Genomic DNA, 16,035 nt, shown 5'->3' on the forward strand with positions numbered 1-16,035 from the left:
TACAACTCCCAGAGTTCACTTCGTCACCTTTCCCTAAACTACATCCGGTCTCCCCCAGCTAACCCGAGCAGTTGTGATTGTAAACACGTGTGAACTCTGTTTAATTTCACTCGTCTCTGTCTCAGATGTGTTGACATGCTCGCTCCTCGCTGGTTGCGTCTGTACTCTGCGTGTGTCCGTGTAGTTCACAGCAGGAGAGCAGGTGGAGGTGGTGGAGGTGGAGGAGGGTGGAGGACGCTGACAGGACGCTATGCAGAGGTGCGGCTCTGGGGTGCAGCAGCAGCACCAGAGCGCCTCTGTCACAGCGATCTGGGGGACTTGTACAAGAAGGAGTCTGTTCAGAGATACCTGCAGCAGCTCGTGGAGGAGCATGAACACCTGAGCGACAAGCTGCAGCGCGCACACCTGAGCGAGACTGACAGGAAGGTGCTCACGAGGAGGCACGCGGAGCTGCTGCCTGTTGCAAAAGTGTTTGAGAGTGTTGAGCGAGCCCTGAGAGACCTGGAGGAGGTCCAGACACTGCTGCACGGTGAGGAAACATCTGATCATCTGGTAATACACAGAAATGATGCAGGTAAATGATCTCGGTCTGTGTGCTGCAGGTTCAGCCGGGTCCAAAGATGAAGACGAACAGCTGAGCCAGCTGTTGAAAGAGGAGGAAGCACAAATGTCCCGAAAGATTGTGACCTTAAGAAGACACGTAAGATGAACTTTATATCTACAAACACAGCTGTGGAGTAAATAAATGTACCTAGATCAACCTCAACCTTTCATGATCTCCTTCTCTGCAGCTGATCGAAGCGCTCGTGCCCGCTGACCCCCTCGACTCCAGTAACATTTTGCTGGAGGTCGTATCAGGACGAACGACGGGAGGTTTGTCGGACTCCTCGTTTCCATTTAATCAACAACAACAACAAAGTCTCCTGAATGTCCTCGTCTTGTTTCAGGTGACATCTGTCAGCAGTTCACCAGAGAGATGTTCGACATGTACCAGGGCTTTGCCTATTACAAAAACTGGGACTTTGAGGTTTTGAACTACTCCAACGCCGATTATGGTGAGTTGTATCTTCACCCGACGACGGTTGTATGATTTAAGATGTTCTGGAGGTCACAGCGGTCGGTTACCGTCGCCTCTTTCAGGTGGTCTCCACCACGCGGCGGTGAGGATAGCCGGGGAGAACGTCTACAGACACCTGAAGCATGAAGGAGGAACACACCGGGTGCAGAGGATCCCCGAGGTGGGCCTGTCCTCCAGGATGCAGCGCATCCACACGGGGACCATGACCGTCATCATCCTGCCTCAGCCAGTGGAGGTACAATCCACCTCCAGCTCCACCTCTTCATCTTCATCAGTCTGCGTTCTCTAACCGTTTTTCTTTGTAGTTCGACGTCCACGTCGATCCGAAGGATCTTCGCATCGACACGTTCAAGTCTCGGGGTGCTGGAGGTCAAAGCGTCAACACGACGGACAGCGCAGTGCGCATCGTTCATCTTCCCACCGGTAGAACATCTCACATCATCAGCACCGCTTTGATTTAACAACCGAGCCTCGTCGTCATCCGTCTTCGTGTCTTCACAGGGACGACAGCCGAGTGTCAGCAGAGCCGCTCTCAGCTGCAGAACAGAGACACCGCCATGCGCATGCTGAAGGCCCGGCTGTACCAGAGCGCGATGGGCAAAGACACGGAGCAGAGGCACACGGCGCGGAAGCAGCAGGTGAGTGGACGAGTCCTCGCCAGAGAAGGAACGCGACACAGATCTGATGTTCACGCTTTGGCTTCAACTCCAGGTGGGGACGCGCTCTCAGTCGGAGAGGATTCGAACCTACACCTTCAGCCAGGATCGAGTCACGGACCACCGGACGGGATACGTCACCAGAGACATTAAGGTGGGAGCGCCCGCTCGAATGTGAAACACATTCAACCTCCTGAGTGGCGTTTATTCACTTTCTGCTCCGCGTTTAGGAGTTCATGCGAGGAGGCGAGGCGCTCGACGACCTGATCCGCGACGTCCTGAAGCACGCAGAGATGGAGGCTCTCCTGGAGGTGGTGGAGAGCGCCGGGCTGAAACCGACGGTGACGTGATGCGAGCTGAAGGTTTTAATATTTTAATGCCATCACTCCTAAAGATGTTTTTATTTTTGTAATAAAATATTTAAAGTGTGTACTCTGTGTCACTAAATAACAGCTTCACACCTTTAACACGAGTCACTGAAGGTTTCTAGCCACGTTAAGGCTGCACATACCTGCTGAAGATCAATATATTTATATAATTTATGAGTGAGTGTGTGCTGTTTATTGTTGCCAAGCGTCCTCTGTGGTTCTTTGCCAGTCTGGGTGCGGCGACACCACCTATCAGCTTCATGCACACGCTGCATGTGACCACCTCTTATTACAATTTTTTTATTTTTATCAGCGCGTCTGCAGGAATCCTCCGTTCCGATAAAGTCATTTATTCAGTTTCAGTTTTCTAAAATTATTTTTCAGTGTCCAGACAGTCGTAAAATGTTTTCCTGCTTAATGAAACTTCACATGTTGACTAAGAAATGTTGCAGCGATGCAAAGAAACAAAACAAAATACACATAATAGAAAAAGAATTGCTCTGTTTGCTGGACTACATGAAGACGTCACACTCGTGCTGAGAAGTTTGTCCACATGAGATAAGACTTCGTGTCCAGACATTTAATAAGTTTAGATTCTTACTTTGTCCTAAAAATGTTAATAAAAAAAACAAAGCGGTGCATCAAAAAGTTTTTTCATCTGTGGAAAGTTTCTTCAGTCATCGTTGTCTCGTTGTCGGAGGCTCCTGGATTTGCCGTTCTGCGCCTTGTTTTTCCTGAACGACGCGGGGCCGCCTTCGTCTCCGAGGGACGTGATGACTCGCTCCCTGAACTTTGGTTTCGGCTCGGGCGGCAGGTCGGCCGGAGCGCCCGCCGTGCCCGCCTCCACCTGCGGCAGCTGCAAGTCCACGCTGGCACTGGAGAGGAAAGTAAAAGGGGGACGGTTACAGTCGAGTCCACGATCTGTCGGTGTCAACCATGAGAACGTCACTTACTATGGATCCTTCTCTTCCTGGATCTTCTCCCACACGCCGTACGGATTGGCGGTTTTCTGCCGTTTAGCCGGCGCCGTCCTTTGTGTCGGCTCTTCGGCTTTCTTCTCCTCAGGTTCAGCTGTCGTAGTTTGGACCTCTCCCTCTGTCTTCGTCTCCTCCGTCTCCTCTTTCGGAGCGTCTTCGCTCACTTCATCTTCTCCCTCCTTCTCTGCGGACTCGGCTTCTTCGGCTTTTCTCTTCTGAAAACAAACAAAGATTGAAAAACTTGTTTTTCTCTCACAGACTTCATCGTTAACTCTGGTTCAGCTCTCACCCTGAAGCTGATCTTCGGGACTTTGGGTTGCTGGTCGGCGTCTTCGGTGACTTCAGCCTCCTGAGAGGAGGCCGGGGCGCCGTTGGAGCTCTCCTCTCCTCCTGAGAGCGACTCCGGCTGCGGGGGCGAAGGCTCCTCCGGACTCTCTCCCGCTACATTCGATCCTGACGCCTCGTCTGAAGGAAAGCCCGCCGGCTTCTCCCATGAGGACTCTGAGGCGAGGAAGACAAAATGTGATCAGGGTACAGCGAACAAAACAAAATGAAAAGAAGTCAGCGGCCGTTAAAACGTCTCACCTCCAGTCTCTGAGTTGTAGTAATACGTGTAACCATCAGGACTGACGGCTTCCATCCACGGGCAGCCTGAAGAGCTCTAAAGAGAAACACAGCGTTAACATTTACATGTCAGCAACCAGCAGAGCGTAACAGTGTGTGAACAGTTGTTTACTCCAGGCGGTGCGGGCTCTGCAGAGGCTGAACTCTCTCCCTGGAAACCTGGTTTGTCCCATCGAGATTCTGCATTTAAAAAGTTTAGAGTTAAAATAAAAAGTCTTTGTCGTGTACGGGATGTTTTACGTTACGTCAGAAAGGAGTTTATCCCTACCTCCGGTCATCGTGTTGTAATAGTACGTGTTTCCGTCGTCCGCCAGTCCTTCAACCCAAACCTGAGACTCTGTCTGTGCTCTGAAGTTCCTTCCTCCACCACCTCCTCCACCACCACCACCACCTCCTCTTCCTCCTCCTCCTTTCCCTTTCATTTGCTGTTTTTTGCCCTTATGTTTCCCCTGAGGCTTCACCTGCACTCTCACTTGAGGCTTCACCTGCGGCTGTGGCAGTGTGGCTGCTAGAGGTGGTAACCCTAAACACAAAAACATTTTTAAAAAGTTCAGCAAAGAGCAACACGCACGATATTTCAATAAATATCCAACAAATTACCCGCCGCCTCCCTCTCCATCCTCTTTAAATCCTCTTCGTACGCCTTCATCGCAGCCTCCTCCATCGCTGCGAACTGTTTGGACTGTCGTTCCTCCTGCTTCGCCTTGTCGACGCTCTTCTTTTTAATCTGCGGGCAGACAGATAGGACCAAATTGAAAAAGCCAACGAGGCGTGTTTACGCCTGGACCTTATCTCTGCTGCCAGTCCTGAGCGCCGTGCCAAGACGGGCTCAAGTGTTCACCGAGGATCTTCATTGATGAGTATAAACGATGCGTGATCTGAAATACAGAAATATGAAAGTTCTTACCTCGGAGATTTTTGCAGCCACATTCTCTTTGTGGTTCTTCCCTCGTTCGTGAAACTCGACACTCTGCAGAGAAAAACAAACACGAGGGGGAAACGTTACATGTTTGGTTCGGACAAGAACAGACTGGATCGGACCTCCATCCAGGACCTGCACCTGTCAACAAGTCTGCAGAGCCATCACCTGGATGTCCTCCTCGACAGCACACTCTCTTTTCAGTCTCACATCAACAACATCCGCCTATTTCCACCTCCGTCCCTCCCTTACTCCTCATACCACTGCCATCCTGGTTCATAGCCTCGGCACCTACCGCCTGGACTACTGCAACTCCCTCCTCCTATGGCCTCATCCACAAATCTCTCCATGAGCTCCAACTGGTCCATGCATCATCACCAGAACCCCTACAATCCTCCACCTCACTCCTGTCCTGCAGCAGCTCCACTGGGTCCTGGGATTTACAAAATCCTTCTGCTGACATTCAAAGCCATCCACCACCTTATCTCCATGTTGCTGCTCCCTCAGATCTTCCTCCTCCATCCACCTGACTGCCCCCTCCGCCCGTCTCACCACCAGCTCTGGACCTCTTAACCCTTAATTCTTGTAATTTGATACTTTTATGGTTCTTTTTGTTTGTTTCTGTCTACTTTTATTTACTGTAAAGTGACAGAAAGGCGCCTATGAAATCAAATGTATCATTATTATGATTATTTATATACATAAACACACACATTAGCATCACATGGCGTGTGTGTGTCCTCTGCAACATGAACTACAGCTCTTGGACTACTCACAGGCTTGTTGTCCGCAATCCAGCACTTGCAGTACTGGCAGAACTTCCTGGGTTGTGACTTCCAGTAATCAGCCCTGAGAGAAAAAAACAAACATCTCATGTAGCATCTGCAGCTAACGGCTGAATCTGAGTGTTTGCATTAAAGGTGTGAGTGTGGTTCTTCACGTGGCAGCTCTCTGAGGGTGTCTCGTTACTCACATGTTGAGTGTCGGTGGTTAATTGATTCAAAACGAGCCGAATAAAAACAAAACAACAACAAACGCTGGGCACGTTTCACACTTTGACTACAACGTCCACTGCTGATGACGCCAGCGCCCGTCGCCGTAAAGACGACGATGTAATAAAAAAAAAAAAATACAGTAAATATATTAAAATGTATTTAAAAGATGAATTAATTAATATAATGTGGTAAATAATAAATAATATTAAAAATAAAAAACAAAACAAAAAGAAGCGCCGCCGCTTTGTTTTGATGCTTTATCGCCGCCTAGTGGAGTAATAGAGAAATGGCGTGAATTACAGCATCTCACTGTAGCAGGCTACAAGTTAATTTTTTAATGAATTAACATAAATATCAACTTATCTATAGAATTTATGAAACACTATAGAACGACATGTATCTATAGGGTATCGAGCACCAATGGCACATCGGTTTCCCATATGGTCTAGCGGTTAGGATTCCTGGTTTTCACCCAGGCGGCCCGGGTTCGACTCCCGGTATGGGAACTACAGTTTTTAATTTTATACTAACATACAAAAATTTAATTGAAACAAATCTAACATTTATGAGTGTTGTGAAAGAGGCAAATGCAAAGAAAAAAATAAATATAGAATAATAACAGGTCACTTACTTTTTGTAATATTATTCGTGTTTATTGTGAAATAAATAAACAATAAATATTAAACAAATTTATCTGAAAGTGTCGAATAAGAAGAAAATAAGACAAACTGTTAAAAAACTCAAACAGTCGTGTAAAAAAAAATATATATCTATGAATAAATAATAATAACAGGTCACTTACTTTTTGTAATTATTCGTGTTTATTGTGAAATAAATAAACATAAATATTAAATTTATCTGAAAGTGTCGAATAAGAAGAAAATAAAACAAACTGTTAAAAACTCAAACAGTCGTGTAAAAAATAATTATATATAAATAAATAATAATAATAACAGGTCACTTACTTTTTGTAATATTATTCGTGTTTATTGTGAAATAAATAAACAATAAATATTAAACAAATTTATCTGAAAGTGTCGAATAAGAAGAAAATAAGACAAACTGTTAAAAAACTCAAACAGTCGTGTAAAAAAAAATATTGATAAATAAATAATAATAATAACAGGTCACTTACTTTTTGTAATATTATTCGTGTTTATTGTGAAATAAATAAACAATAAATATTAAATTTAAATGAAAGTGTCGAATAAGAAGAAAATAAGACAAACTGTTAAAAAACTCAAACAGTCGTGTAAAAAAAAATATATATATATATATAAAATAACAGGTCACTTACTTTTTGTAATATTATTCGTTGTTTATTGTGAAATAAATAAACAATAAATATTAAATTTATCTGAAAGTGTCGAATAAGAAGAAAATAAGACAAACTGTTAAAAAAACTCAAACAGTCGTGTAAAAAAATAAAAAATAAAAAAAATAATAAAAATAAAATATGTTTTTTAACCGTTGATGCAACGTTTCGACCGGTTGCGTCATCACCGGAGGCTGTTACGTTTGAGTCTCGCGCGAGTGACCCCCCACCACCTCCACCTCCGGCAGCACCGCCCCGGCTCTGGCTGAGCTCTGATCCGCTTTGCCGGTGGAGGTAATCGGTCTCCAGTCCAGTCCAGGCTCGGTTGCCGAAGCTGTCCGGGTGTCTGTCCATGAACGGCACCATGGCCGCGTCCTCACACCGGATCATGCTGGGCCCGCTGGTTGCCGCCATCGACCAGGGCACGAGCTCTACTCGGTTTCTGGTAAGGCGAACCGGTACCGGTACCGGGCTAGCCGTGTTATAGTTAACACCGGGGCTCGTAGAGGCGTGGACGCCGGCCGCGGTGCCCTTGGAGCGGGCTTGTGTCTTTATCAATGGAGCCACAATGGCGGTTTGTAACCGTTGTGCTGAGTTTAAGGTCAGCTGTAAATAATAGCTCTAAAGATGATGCCTTCAGGTGCCAGAGCCGCCCTGTGGCTGTAGAAACAAGCTTTAACCCGACACACAGAAGGTCATTCAAACTATTTTAGTGTTTATTAGTTAAAAGTGGATAAACTCTTTTAAAATATTGTGGTGTTTGTTAGTTAAAAGCGAACAAACTGTAGTTTACCACAACATAACAAGCACCTGAAGGCACCAGTAGAGTGACAGCTTGATGTTTACTTTAAAACAAGACAAACTGCGCACGTGTTAATGTGTTTGATGGACAAATTAAACTAAAACTATTACTCAATATAGATACAATTATTAATTTAAATCATTTTAAGGCGATTCCAGCTTCTTGCATGTCTGTGTCTCTCTGTCTCTATCACAGGTTCCTCTGCTACTGTAATCATTTTATCATTCATTGTAATTGGGTCTAAGGACAGAGGGTGTCACTCCCTGTACAGATTGTAAAGCCCTCTGAGTCAAATCTACTTTGTGACTTTGGGCTATACAAATAAAATCTGATTTGATTCTTAAATGTGAATATTTGCATGTTTTTGGATCATATATGTGTTTATTGTGCACATAAATGTATAATATGTGCATAATAATCAAGAAGAAGCGTCGTCAGGTTCATTAATAATGAGAACAACCCTGATTTGTAAGCAGATGTTTTGATTTATACTCCGGGTGTGGCTGTTTGCATGAGTCACCGCAAACTCATCTCATAAACTGACGCACATGGCGTGAACTTTAGATCAAAATACGGGCTGAAATAATTGTTTTAATCTCAGTTTTCGGTGCATATCAACTGGATTTTCAAACCCCGAAGCTGTAGCACGAACTTTGACAGTTTTATAAATACCACGCGACATGTGCAAGACGTATTTTTAGCTGCGATAACTGTGTCGTGAGAAGGTGATACTGACTGTTGTGTGCAAAAAAAAGGTAGATAAACTCCCACAGATGATTTCATCGCTCCCTTTTTAAGACCGTTCCCTCCAGTGTGTTCATTTCCAGTCATTATTTCTCCTTCTTGTTGGTCTGAAGCTGCTTTTTCTTTTCTCCTCCTCTCTTCGAAGGTGTTCAACTCCAAAACAGCAGAGCTCCTCAGCCATCATCAGGTGGAGATCAAACAGAGCTTCCCCAAAGAAGGGTGAGTGAAAAAGATCCGGTACGCTCCCTGAACACGGTTTAGAAACACGTTGCGACTCTCTTTGTGTTTGTCGTTCAGGTGGGTGGAGGAGGACCCCAAAGAGATCCTGCAGTCGGTGTACGAGTGCATGGAGAGGACGTGTGAGAAACTCACCCAGCTCAACATCGACATCTCCAACATTAAAGGTATTCACACACACACACACGTCAGAGGTGTGTTTCCTGATCTAAAATCTCTGCTTGGGTTTGTTTAGCTATCGGAGTGACCAACCAAAGAGAGACGACGCTTGTTTGGGACAAAGAGACGGGCGAGCCGCTCTACAACGCCATCGGTAAGGTTTTTTAAATCTCCGTCGCAGCAGTCTGCTGTGTCTCCTTCTGACTGTGGTGTTTCTGTGCAGTCTGGTTGGACCTGCGGACTCAGTCGACAGTCGAACGTCTCATCAACAAAACCCCCGGGAGGAACAAGAACCACCTGAAGGTGAGCGTCGTCACAAAACACAGATTTTACCTAGCAGCAGCACGAGTCGAGGCGTTCACACAGTCGCTGTCGCCCTGCAGCATAAAACAGGACTCCCGATCAGCACGTACTTCAGCGCCGTGAAGCTCCGCTGGCTGATGGACAACGTGGACGAGGTCCACGAAGCCGTCGTGTCTCACCGCGCCATGTTCGGCACCGTGGACTCCTGGCTCATATGGGTGAGTGAAGACCTCCTCCTTGCCCTCGATTGTCGTCGTATCTGCAGTGAGAAACTGACTCTGTGTGTGTGTGTTTGTCCATCAGTGTTTGACGGGGGGGAAGTCAGGCGGCGTCCACTGCACGGACGTGACCAACGCCAGCAGAACAATGCTGTTTAACATTCACACTATGGACTGGGATCCAGAACTTTGCAAGTACGACGGCTGTCTTTTTAATTATTTTGAAAATATCCCAGAAATAGTTGAACGTTTTACTTTGAAATCCATCCCATAGTCATATCCTACATATCTCTACATGTTGCATCTTTTAAAGACGACATAATCCACTGATAACTGCATCAAAACAACATTAAAATTGTGCGTTTTCACTCTCTTCAAACCCCCAGAGTATCATTTTTATTGCTACAAGTAAGGAAGGCAGAATTGTCTGAATTATTCACGTGCTTGTTGCAGATATTTTGGTATTCCCATGGAGATCTTGCCCAGAGTGAGGAGCTCTTCAGAAATATACGGCCTCATGGTAAGTCTACATAAATCCTGAAGTCTAGCCTTCTTATAAAATCACTCTGAACATTTATATTTACGTTCTCTGCTAATGATTTCACTGCCGTGTCCAGCGTGACTGTAGTCTTGTGTCGACAGGCCACTAATACGATAATCGAGGTTTGTTTTATTCACTGTTTCTAAGTGCATGAAGGTTGACTGAGAAATTCTTTTAGGCATTGTTTTTGTGTGCCATTGTGTCTCCTCTCTCACTGGTAGAAAATATGTTCTAGCCTGGTAAGTAATACTCGCCATCACTACTTTCCACCACACCACACAAAGTTAACCCGTAACCTGCTTCTCCGCGGCCGAACACGAACCATCGCACAGTGCATTTCCAAGATTCACGCGGGGAGGTTTTTGTGTAAACAGGTTGGATTTGGTCTTTGACGCATCGCTGCGACTAACTCTTGACTAACGTGACATCTTAAAAAACATTTAAGTTAGTTAGTTTAACTTTTTTTTTTTAACTGACCCGAACCTGTTTCCACCTTCAAAGACGTCCAAAATTAAATCTCAATCCTCCAAGCAGATTTCTAGTTGTTCAAGTTCCCTCAGCTCAGCCTTTGAGCAGCTTTAGCTTATTGTTTTGGTTGTTTTTTTTGTTTCACCTCACCCTCACTGCTCTTGTAAGCTTTGCAAAAAACAAAATCAGACGCAACCAGACGAGTTTAGCGACTAGCTGGTGAACATAGTGGAAGATACGTCCCTCGGGAGGTGGTGGAGACCAAAAACGGAGCTAAAATTAGTTTAAACGTCATCACACACTCTATTGGAAATGTACTGGATGGTCCCCCGTCCCTCATTGCTTCTGTTGTGGCATGCTACCTCGGCTGGTTGTCACCCTCTGCAAACGTCCCATCACTAAATCTCTTCACTCTTTGGTGCAGTTTTATTAACCGTCTTTGTGTTGTTGGTTTTTTTTTGTGTGTCTTTTAACATCTCACCAAAAAACGACGTAGGAGTGAAGACATTTTAATTCATACGAGGTCACACATGCCCCTCACTGTGGTATATTTTTGTTATTTGGCTCCGTAGCGTCAAATAATAAGGAATTATTTTTGTTCTCGGTGTTGTTCATAGTGATTAAAAATCGATTTTCTGTTGAATTATTGACTTTAGCAGCAACTATGTACAAATGTAAATGCGTTTTTTATAGTTTTCATGCACTTTATAGACAATTTAAGCAGATTTTTCTTTATATATCAACAGACGAAATGATCACATCTCCCTTTGTTTGATATCTTGTAGCTGTAGCGTCTCTTTCTGTGTAATAAACAAGTTCATCTTCTCTTTGGACAGAAATCTGGAGCTCTCTCAGGTATCCCCATATCAGGGGTAGGTCTGTCTCCAGTTTTTACTTTTCCAACATTGTCCGACATTGGCTTTGACGCTGATGCTGACAGATTCACGCGTGTTCGTTCACAAACAGTGTCTCGGGGATCAGTCGGCAGCGCTTGTCGGACAGATGTGTTTCCAGGACGGGCAGGCGAAAAACACGTAGGTGGCTTTCAGTGTTTGTTTGAGTTAAAAGTCTTTATTAGAAACTGAAGCAAACGTCTGATTCCTTCTGTGTTTCAGGTATGGAACCGGCTGCTTTCTCCTGCGAAACACAGGACCTAAGGTACCTTACTTTAAATCTGTATTCTCATATACACGGTGACATGCATACAGCTGTGTTCTTTGTGTTGTTTTGCAGCCTGTGATGTCAGATCACGGCCTTCTGACCACCGTGGCGTACAAACTCGGCCGGGACAAGCCTGCCTGTTACGCACTAGAGGTATAGTACCTCAAAACATCTAAATACTCTTTAAAGTCCTCACGCTTTAGTCTGTGAATTTATAGTTTTGTTCGGTTACTTCTATCCCAGGGCTCCGTGGCCATCGCGGGAGCCGTGGTTCGTTGGCTGCAGGACAATCTCGGGATCATTGGATCATCTGAAGAGCTCGGTACGCTCGAAGATGATCTAAATTAACTTAGTAAAAGTTGTACATGCATCTACAACAGCAGTTAAATAAGCTGAAGCTTTATATTTAGATCGTTCCTTTTCTGTTTCTGCAGAGAAGCTGGCTGCCTCAGTCGGCACATCTTACGGCTGTTACTTCGTTCCTGCATTTTCGGGTCTTTATGCACCTTACTGGGAGCCCAGTGCGAGAGGGTGAGACTGAAAAACAAGCGTCTAATTGTGTCAAAGCATGTTTAAAACGATCCACACAGCCTGTTCAAATCCGTCTTTCTCTGTGTCGCAGCATCATCTGTGGGTTAACTCAGTTCACTAATAAGAGTCACCTCGCGTTTGCCGCGCTGGAAGCTGTTTGTTTCCAGACACGAGAGGTGAGCGGAGTCCCATCCAAGACTTGTTTAACTGCTGCGATTTCTTATGATCTGTATTTGATTAGAAGCTTGTTTTTTTAACGCAGATTCTGGACGCCATGAATCAGGACAGCGGCATCCCGCTAACTCAGCTCCAGGTGGACGGAGGAATGACGTCCAACAGGTTGCTGATGCAGCTGCAGGCCGACATTCTCTGCATCCCTGTTGGTGAGATTCCCATCGGGTCTCGCTCTGACGCTGTGGGGAAAGAAATATGTTGAACAAACTCTGGCAGCGACCAAACTGGTTCTTCCATCAGATGAGGGAAAAAATCATGTTTTTACATGCAGCTTGCAGTTTCAGAAGTGGAGACTTTTCTTTGCAGATGACACAGTGTGATATATACTTAAAAAAACGTCAGCGTTTCAACATTGCAGCTGTCTTTTTGTAGCAAATTGTTATGGTGCTACACTAGGAGCATGGTTGCATGGCTCACAGCTACAATTTTACACAATTTTCCTTTAGAAATGTACAAAAAAAATGTGCCAGTGTGCAACAGACCTGACATAAAAACAGTAATCGCTGTTGTTTTTGTTATTTCTCTCATAGTGTGCTCAAAAAATAAAATAAAATGAACATGTATTACTGTTTGTTTTGTTATTTCCAGTGAAGCCGTCCATGCCTGAGACCACCGCTCTCGGTGCGGCGATGGCAGCAGGAGCAGCAGAAGGCGTGAGCGTGTGGAGCCTGAACCCAGAGGACCTGAGTGAAGTCACCTCGGAGAAGTTCGAGCCTCAGATCAACCCTGAAGGTACGATGAGCTGCTGCTGCCTCCACTGCCGCTATTTCTGCATGTTTTAAGGTGTCTGACAATAAAGAGGTTTGTTTGTGTCTACGTGCTTTGCAGAGAGCGAGTTTCGGTACGCTCGGTGGAAGAAGGCGGTGCAGAAATCCATGAACTGGGAGACGACGGAGCCTGTTTGTAACGGAAACGGTAGACGGCAACACTCACATTCAGCTCACATGGAAACCGTCACACTCTACGTGCGCTGACAGGATTGCTGGTCGCTGTAACTCTCACGTCGGTTAAACTTCTTGTTTTTCTGTCTCTCTCCCGTCGAAAGGTGAAACTAGTATCTTCAGCAGCGCCCCGCTCGGTTTCTACATCATGGGCAGCATGCTGATGTTAATTGGTGCAAATTACCTCGCAGGTCAGTGTCCACTTCAGTATGAACACGGATTTCATGAACGTCTGTATTTCCTTGCAGTATTCAGTTGGTTGCAATCTGCAACTTCACCACTAGATGCCACCAAATCCCACACACACTGTCAATAAAACATCCGACCTTTCTTCTCTCTGTCGACTTCAGGCCACGCCTAGACTCCGACTCCTGGAGGCATTAAAGCGAAGAGGAAAGTGGAAGCTGTTCACGCTGGACCACCACGTGTACTCTCACGGTTGCACTCGACGGTATTCCAGGAGAAGGACGCTCACTGGCAAAGCGAATGGGACTTTTTCTTATTTTATGTTTCCTGCAGCAGGCGAGAACACATCGGTACATCAAGAGTGTGCATGCAGTATTTCCTTTTCCTTTTTTTTTTACTGTATCTTTATGAATTTTTGAGCTTATTTATGGTTGTTTTGGATCGTCGTAATCTTTCCGCAACCGTCTTGATCGTGAGCTTCCACCATGAGTTACAGAGCAACCTTAAGAGCACTTTATATCTTTGTTTTGTCCCGTTGGGAAGATGTGAACTAACCCTTTTTCTAACAGTTTGAGTTTGTTTGTGGTGGGAAAACAAGGGAAGGAAAGGAGCAGAGTTGATGAACTGACGAGGGTGCTAAGTGGTGAAAGTGTACATACTTTTGTAAGCAGTAAAAATCTGCTGTTTAATGGGCAAACATGCAATAATTGGCAGACAATTACAGGATTTTTCTGTGCATGTACATGCTGTTAATAAGTAATTTATTTGTAGACCAAGGAAGACCCAAGAAGCTTGATTGCTAAGCTTACGTTATGGCTTGAACATTCTCCGTTGTTTGTCTTTTTTTGGGGGGGTGATGGCATGGATTCTTTACGCAGAATTCGTAATATTGTCCCTCTGATCACGATTATGATTTCTCTATCAGGGAAACTTCCACGAGATGCTTAAAAAATTTGTTAAATTATCATCCACGGCATGCAAAACATCTCTGAAATGATGCAAACATCTTCTCAGTGAAGAAGAATGATTACATTAAATCTCATAAAACCTTAGAAACATTCTTAAACAAGTCGACTTTGCTTCACGGAGAAGTTTGGAGAGTTAAACTTGAGGAAGTAGAAGCCAGTAAACGAGTGTCAGTATTTATTCGTCTTTCTGTGTTGATCTGACACAAAAACAAAGTTTCCATTAAGATGGAGGTTTTTGGTGTTAACTGTTAAACCGGAGGTGAAATTCTCGTGTTGGACCTTTAACTGTGAAAATGTTTGGTCGTGATTATCGTCTCACACTGAAGAGTGAAAGTCGTCTCCACTCGTTCTTTCGCTCTGCACGTCATTCCCTTCAGTTCATTCACAGTCGAGTCGATGTCTAACGTACGAATGAGGAAACAATGTTTCACCTGTTATGTTTGGAAACCGGTTTCATGGGAGAATAAATGTCAAAAATCTGACGTACTTGGATTTGAGTGTTTTTATCTCTTGACACATTAAACATGTTAGACATGCTGTACTTTTCATGATTGATTGAAATGATTGACTGATGATTGGCAGAAAATTTAATTACTACTGTGAGGAGTTATTTTTAATGCAGAAACATTTCACTGTTTACTTTCAAAACATACTAATGTCGTCTCCTTGGACGTTTAATTTTACAAACCAAATAAACAAAGTCTGTTATAGAAATTAGCTTTATATTGGTATGCAGATGTTTTAACTCATATAGAAAGTTGATCAAATAAAAATACTAATACATAGTAGTTAAAAATTACTGTGATATTATTTATATTTAACTTACCCTGTAGAAAGAAGGAAAGTAAGAAAGAAAAGAAGCAAAGAAAGAATGAAAGATGGAAACTTACCCTGTTGAAAGAAAGAAATAAAGAAAAGAAGCAAAGAAAGAAAAATAAATAAACTTACCCTGTTGAAAGAAAGTAAGAAAGAAAAGAAGCAAAAAAGAATGAAAGATGGAAACTTACCCTGTTGAAAGAAAGTAAGAAAGCAAAGAAAGAATGAAAGATGGAAATGTACCCTGTTGAAAGAAAGAAAAGAAGCAAAGAAAGAAAAATTAATAAACTTACCCCGTTGAAAGAAAGTAAGAAAGAAAAGAAGCAAAGAAAGAATAAAAGATGGAAACTTACCCTATTGAAAGAAAGAAAGAAAGAAAGAAAGAAAGAAAGAAAGAAGCAAAGTAAGAAAAATAAACTTACCCTGTTGAAAGAAAGTAAGAAAGAAAAGAAGCAAAAAAATGAAAGATGGGAACTTACCCTGTTGAAAGAAAGAAAGAAAGAAAAGAAGAAAAGAAAGTTGATAAAATAAAAATACTAATACAAAATAGTAAAAACTGTGATACTGTTACTGTGATATTATTTATATTTAACTTACCCTGTAGAAAGAAGGAAAGTAAGAAAGAAAAGAAGCAAAGAAAGAATGAAAGATGGAAACTTACCCTGTTGAAAGAAAGAAAGAAAAGAAGCAAAGTAAGAAAAATAAAGTTACCCTGTTGAAAGAAAGAAAGAAAGAAAAGAAGCAAAGAAAGAAAAATAAATAAACTTACCCTGTTGAAAAAAGAAGAAAGAAAG

General features: G+C 43.6%; 3 protein-coding genes and 1 non-coding gene across 5 annotated transcripts; 3 read left to right on the forward strand and 1 right to left on the reverse strand.

The window, feature by feature from the left end:
• Positions 1–68: 68 nt before the first annotated feature.
• On the forward strand, positions 69–2,280 carry mtrf1 (mitochondrial translational release factor 1). The gene is made up of 9 exons (XM_010752571.3): positions 69–529; positions 603–700; positions 792–873; positions 948–1,055; positions 1,141–1,313; positions 1,384–1,501; positions 1,580–1,716; positions 1,790–1,888; positions 1,965–2,280. Exons 1-9 carry the CDS (start codon positions 136–138, stop codon positions 2,082–2,084), a joined length of 1,329 nt encoding a protein of 442 aa, XP_010750873.3. The 5' UTR covers positions 69–135; the 3' UTR covers positions 2,085–2,280.
• Positions 2,281–2,686: 406 nt separating this feature from the next.
• Positions 2,687–5,713, reverse strand: wbp4 (WW domain binding protein 4). Its single transcript, XM_019258227.2, has 10 exons — positions 5,596–5,713; positions 5,399–5,471; positions 4,611–4,673; positions 4,304–4,430; positions 3,972–4,226; positions 3,816–3,883; positions 3,665–3,740; positions 3,369–3,580; positions 3,056–3,294; positions 2,687–2,977 (listed from the first exon to the last, which is right to left on the reverse strand). Coding segments are annotated over exons 1-10 (1,317 nt in total). The 5' UTR covers positions 5,598–5,713; the 3' UTR covers positions 2,687–2,775.
• A 338-nt stretch (positions 5,714–6,051) lies between these two features.
• trnae-uuc (transfer RNA glutamic acid (anticodon UUC)) lies at positions 6,052–6,123 on the forward strand. Its single transcript has one exon. It is a non-coding gene; the product is annotated as a tRNA-Glu (tRNA).
• Positions 6,124–7,080: 957 nt separating this feature from the next.
• gk (glycerol kinase) lies at positions 7,081–14,907 on the forward strand. 2 transcript variants are annotated; one of them, XM_019258306.2, is made up of 21 exons: positions 7,081–7,377; positions 8,624–8,697; positions 8,776–8,882; positions 8,951–9,028; positions 9,098–9,177; positions 9,258–9,395; positions 9,481–9,590; positions 9,849–9,915; positions 10,158–10,175; positions 11,241–11,276; positions 11,371–11,438; positions 11,520–11,562; positions 11,638–11,718; positions 11,809–11,887; positions 12,000–12,096; positions 12,188–12,272; positions 12,359–12,479; positions 12,919–13,062; positions 13,159–13,245; positions 13,376–13,462; positions 13,622–14,907. In XM_019258306.2, the coding sequence occupies exons 1-21, from the start codon at positions 7,285–7,287 to the stop codon at positions 13,630–13,632; spliced, it is 1,704 nt and encodes a 567-aa protein (XP_019113851.2). In that variant the 5' UTR covers positions 7,081–7,284; the 3' UTR covers positions 13,633–14,907. The 2 variants fall into 2 exon arrangements, with proteins under 2 accessions (XP_019113851.2, XP_019113852.2); XM_019258307.2 differs by lacking the exon at positions 10,158–10,175.
• The last annotated feature ends 1,128 nt before the right edge of the window (positions 14,908–16,035 follow it).

The sequence above is a fragment of the Larimichthys crocea genome, chromosome XIX (genome assembly GCF_000972845.2).
Source record: "Larimichthys crocea isolate SSNF chromosome XIX, L_crocea_2.0, whole genome shotgun sequence".
Lineage (NCBI taxonomy): Eukaryota > Metazoa > Chordata > Actinopteri > Sciaenidae > Larimichthys > Larimichthys crocea.

Coding starts and splice junctions, on each gene's coding strand:
- mtrf1 (XM_010752571.3), top strand. CDS start 136: ATGCTCGCTCCTCGCTGGTTGCGTCTGTACTCTGCGTGTGTCCGTGTA. Junction 530..602: donor GGTCCAGACACTGCTGCACG/GTGAGGAAACAT, acceptor TGTGTGCTGCAG/GTTCAGCCGGGTCCAAAGAT. Junction 874..947: donor ATCAGGACGAACGACGGGAG/GTTTGTCGGACT, acceptor GTCTTGTTTCAG/GTGACATCTGTCAGCAGTTC.
- wbp4 (XM_019258227.2), bottom strand. Junction 3,741..3,815: donor CAGAGCCCGCACCGCCTGGA/GTAAACAACTGT, acceptor GTTTCTCTTTAG/AGCTCTTCAGGCTGCCCGTG. Junction 3,295..3,368: donor TCCCGAAGATCAGCTTCAGG/GTGAGAGCTGAA, acceptor GTTTGTTTTCAG/AAGAGAAAAGCCGAAGAAGC.
- gk (XM_019258306.2), top strand. CDS start 7,285: ATGAACGGCACCATGGCCGCGTCCTCACACCGGATCATGCTGGGCCCG. Junction 11,277..11,370: donor CAGGTATCCCCATATCAGGG/GTAGGTCTGTCT, acceptor GTTCACAAACAG/TGTCTCGGGGATCAGTCGGC. Junction 13,063..13,158: donor GCCTCAGATCAACCCTGAAG/GTACGATGAGCT, acceptor CGTGCTTTGCAG/AGAGCGAGTTTCGGTACGCT.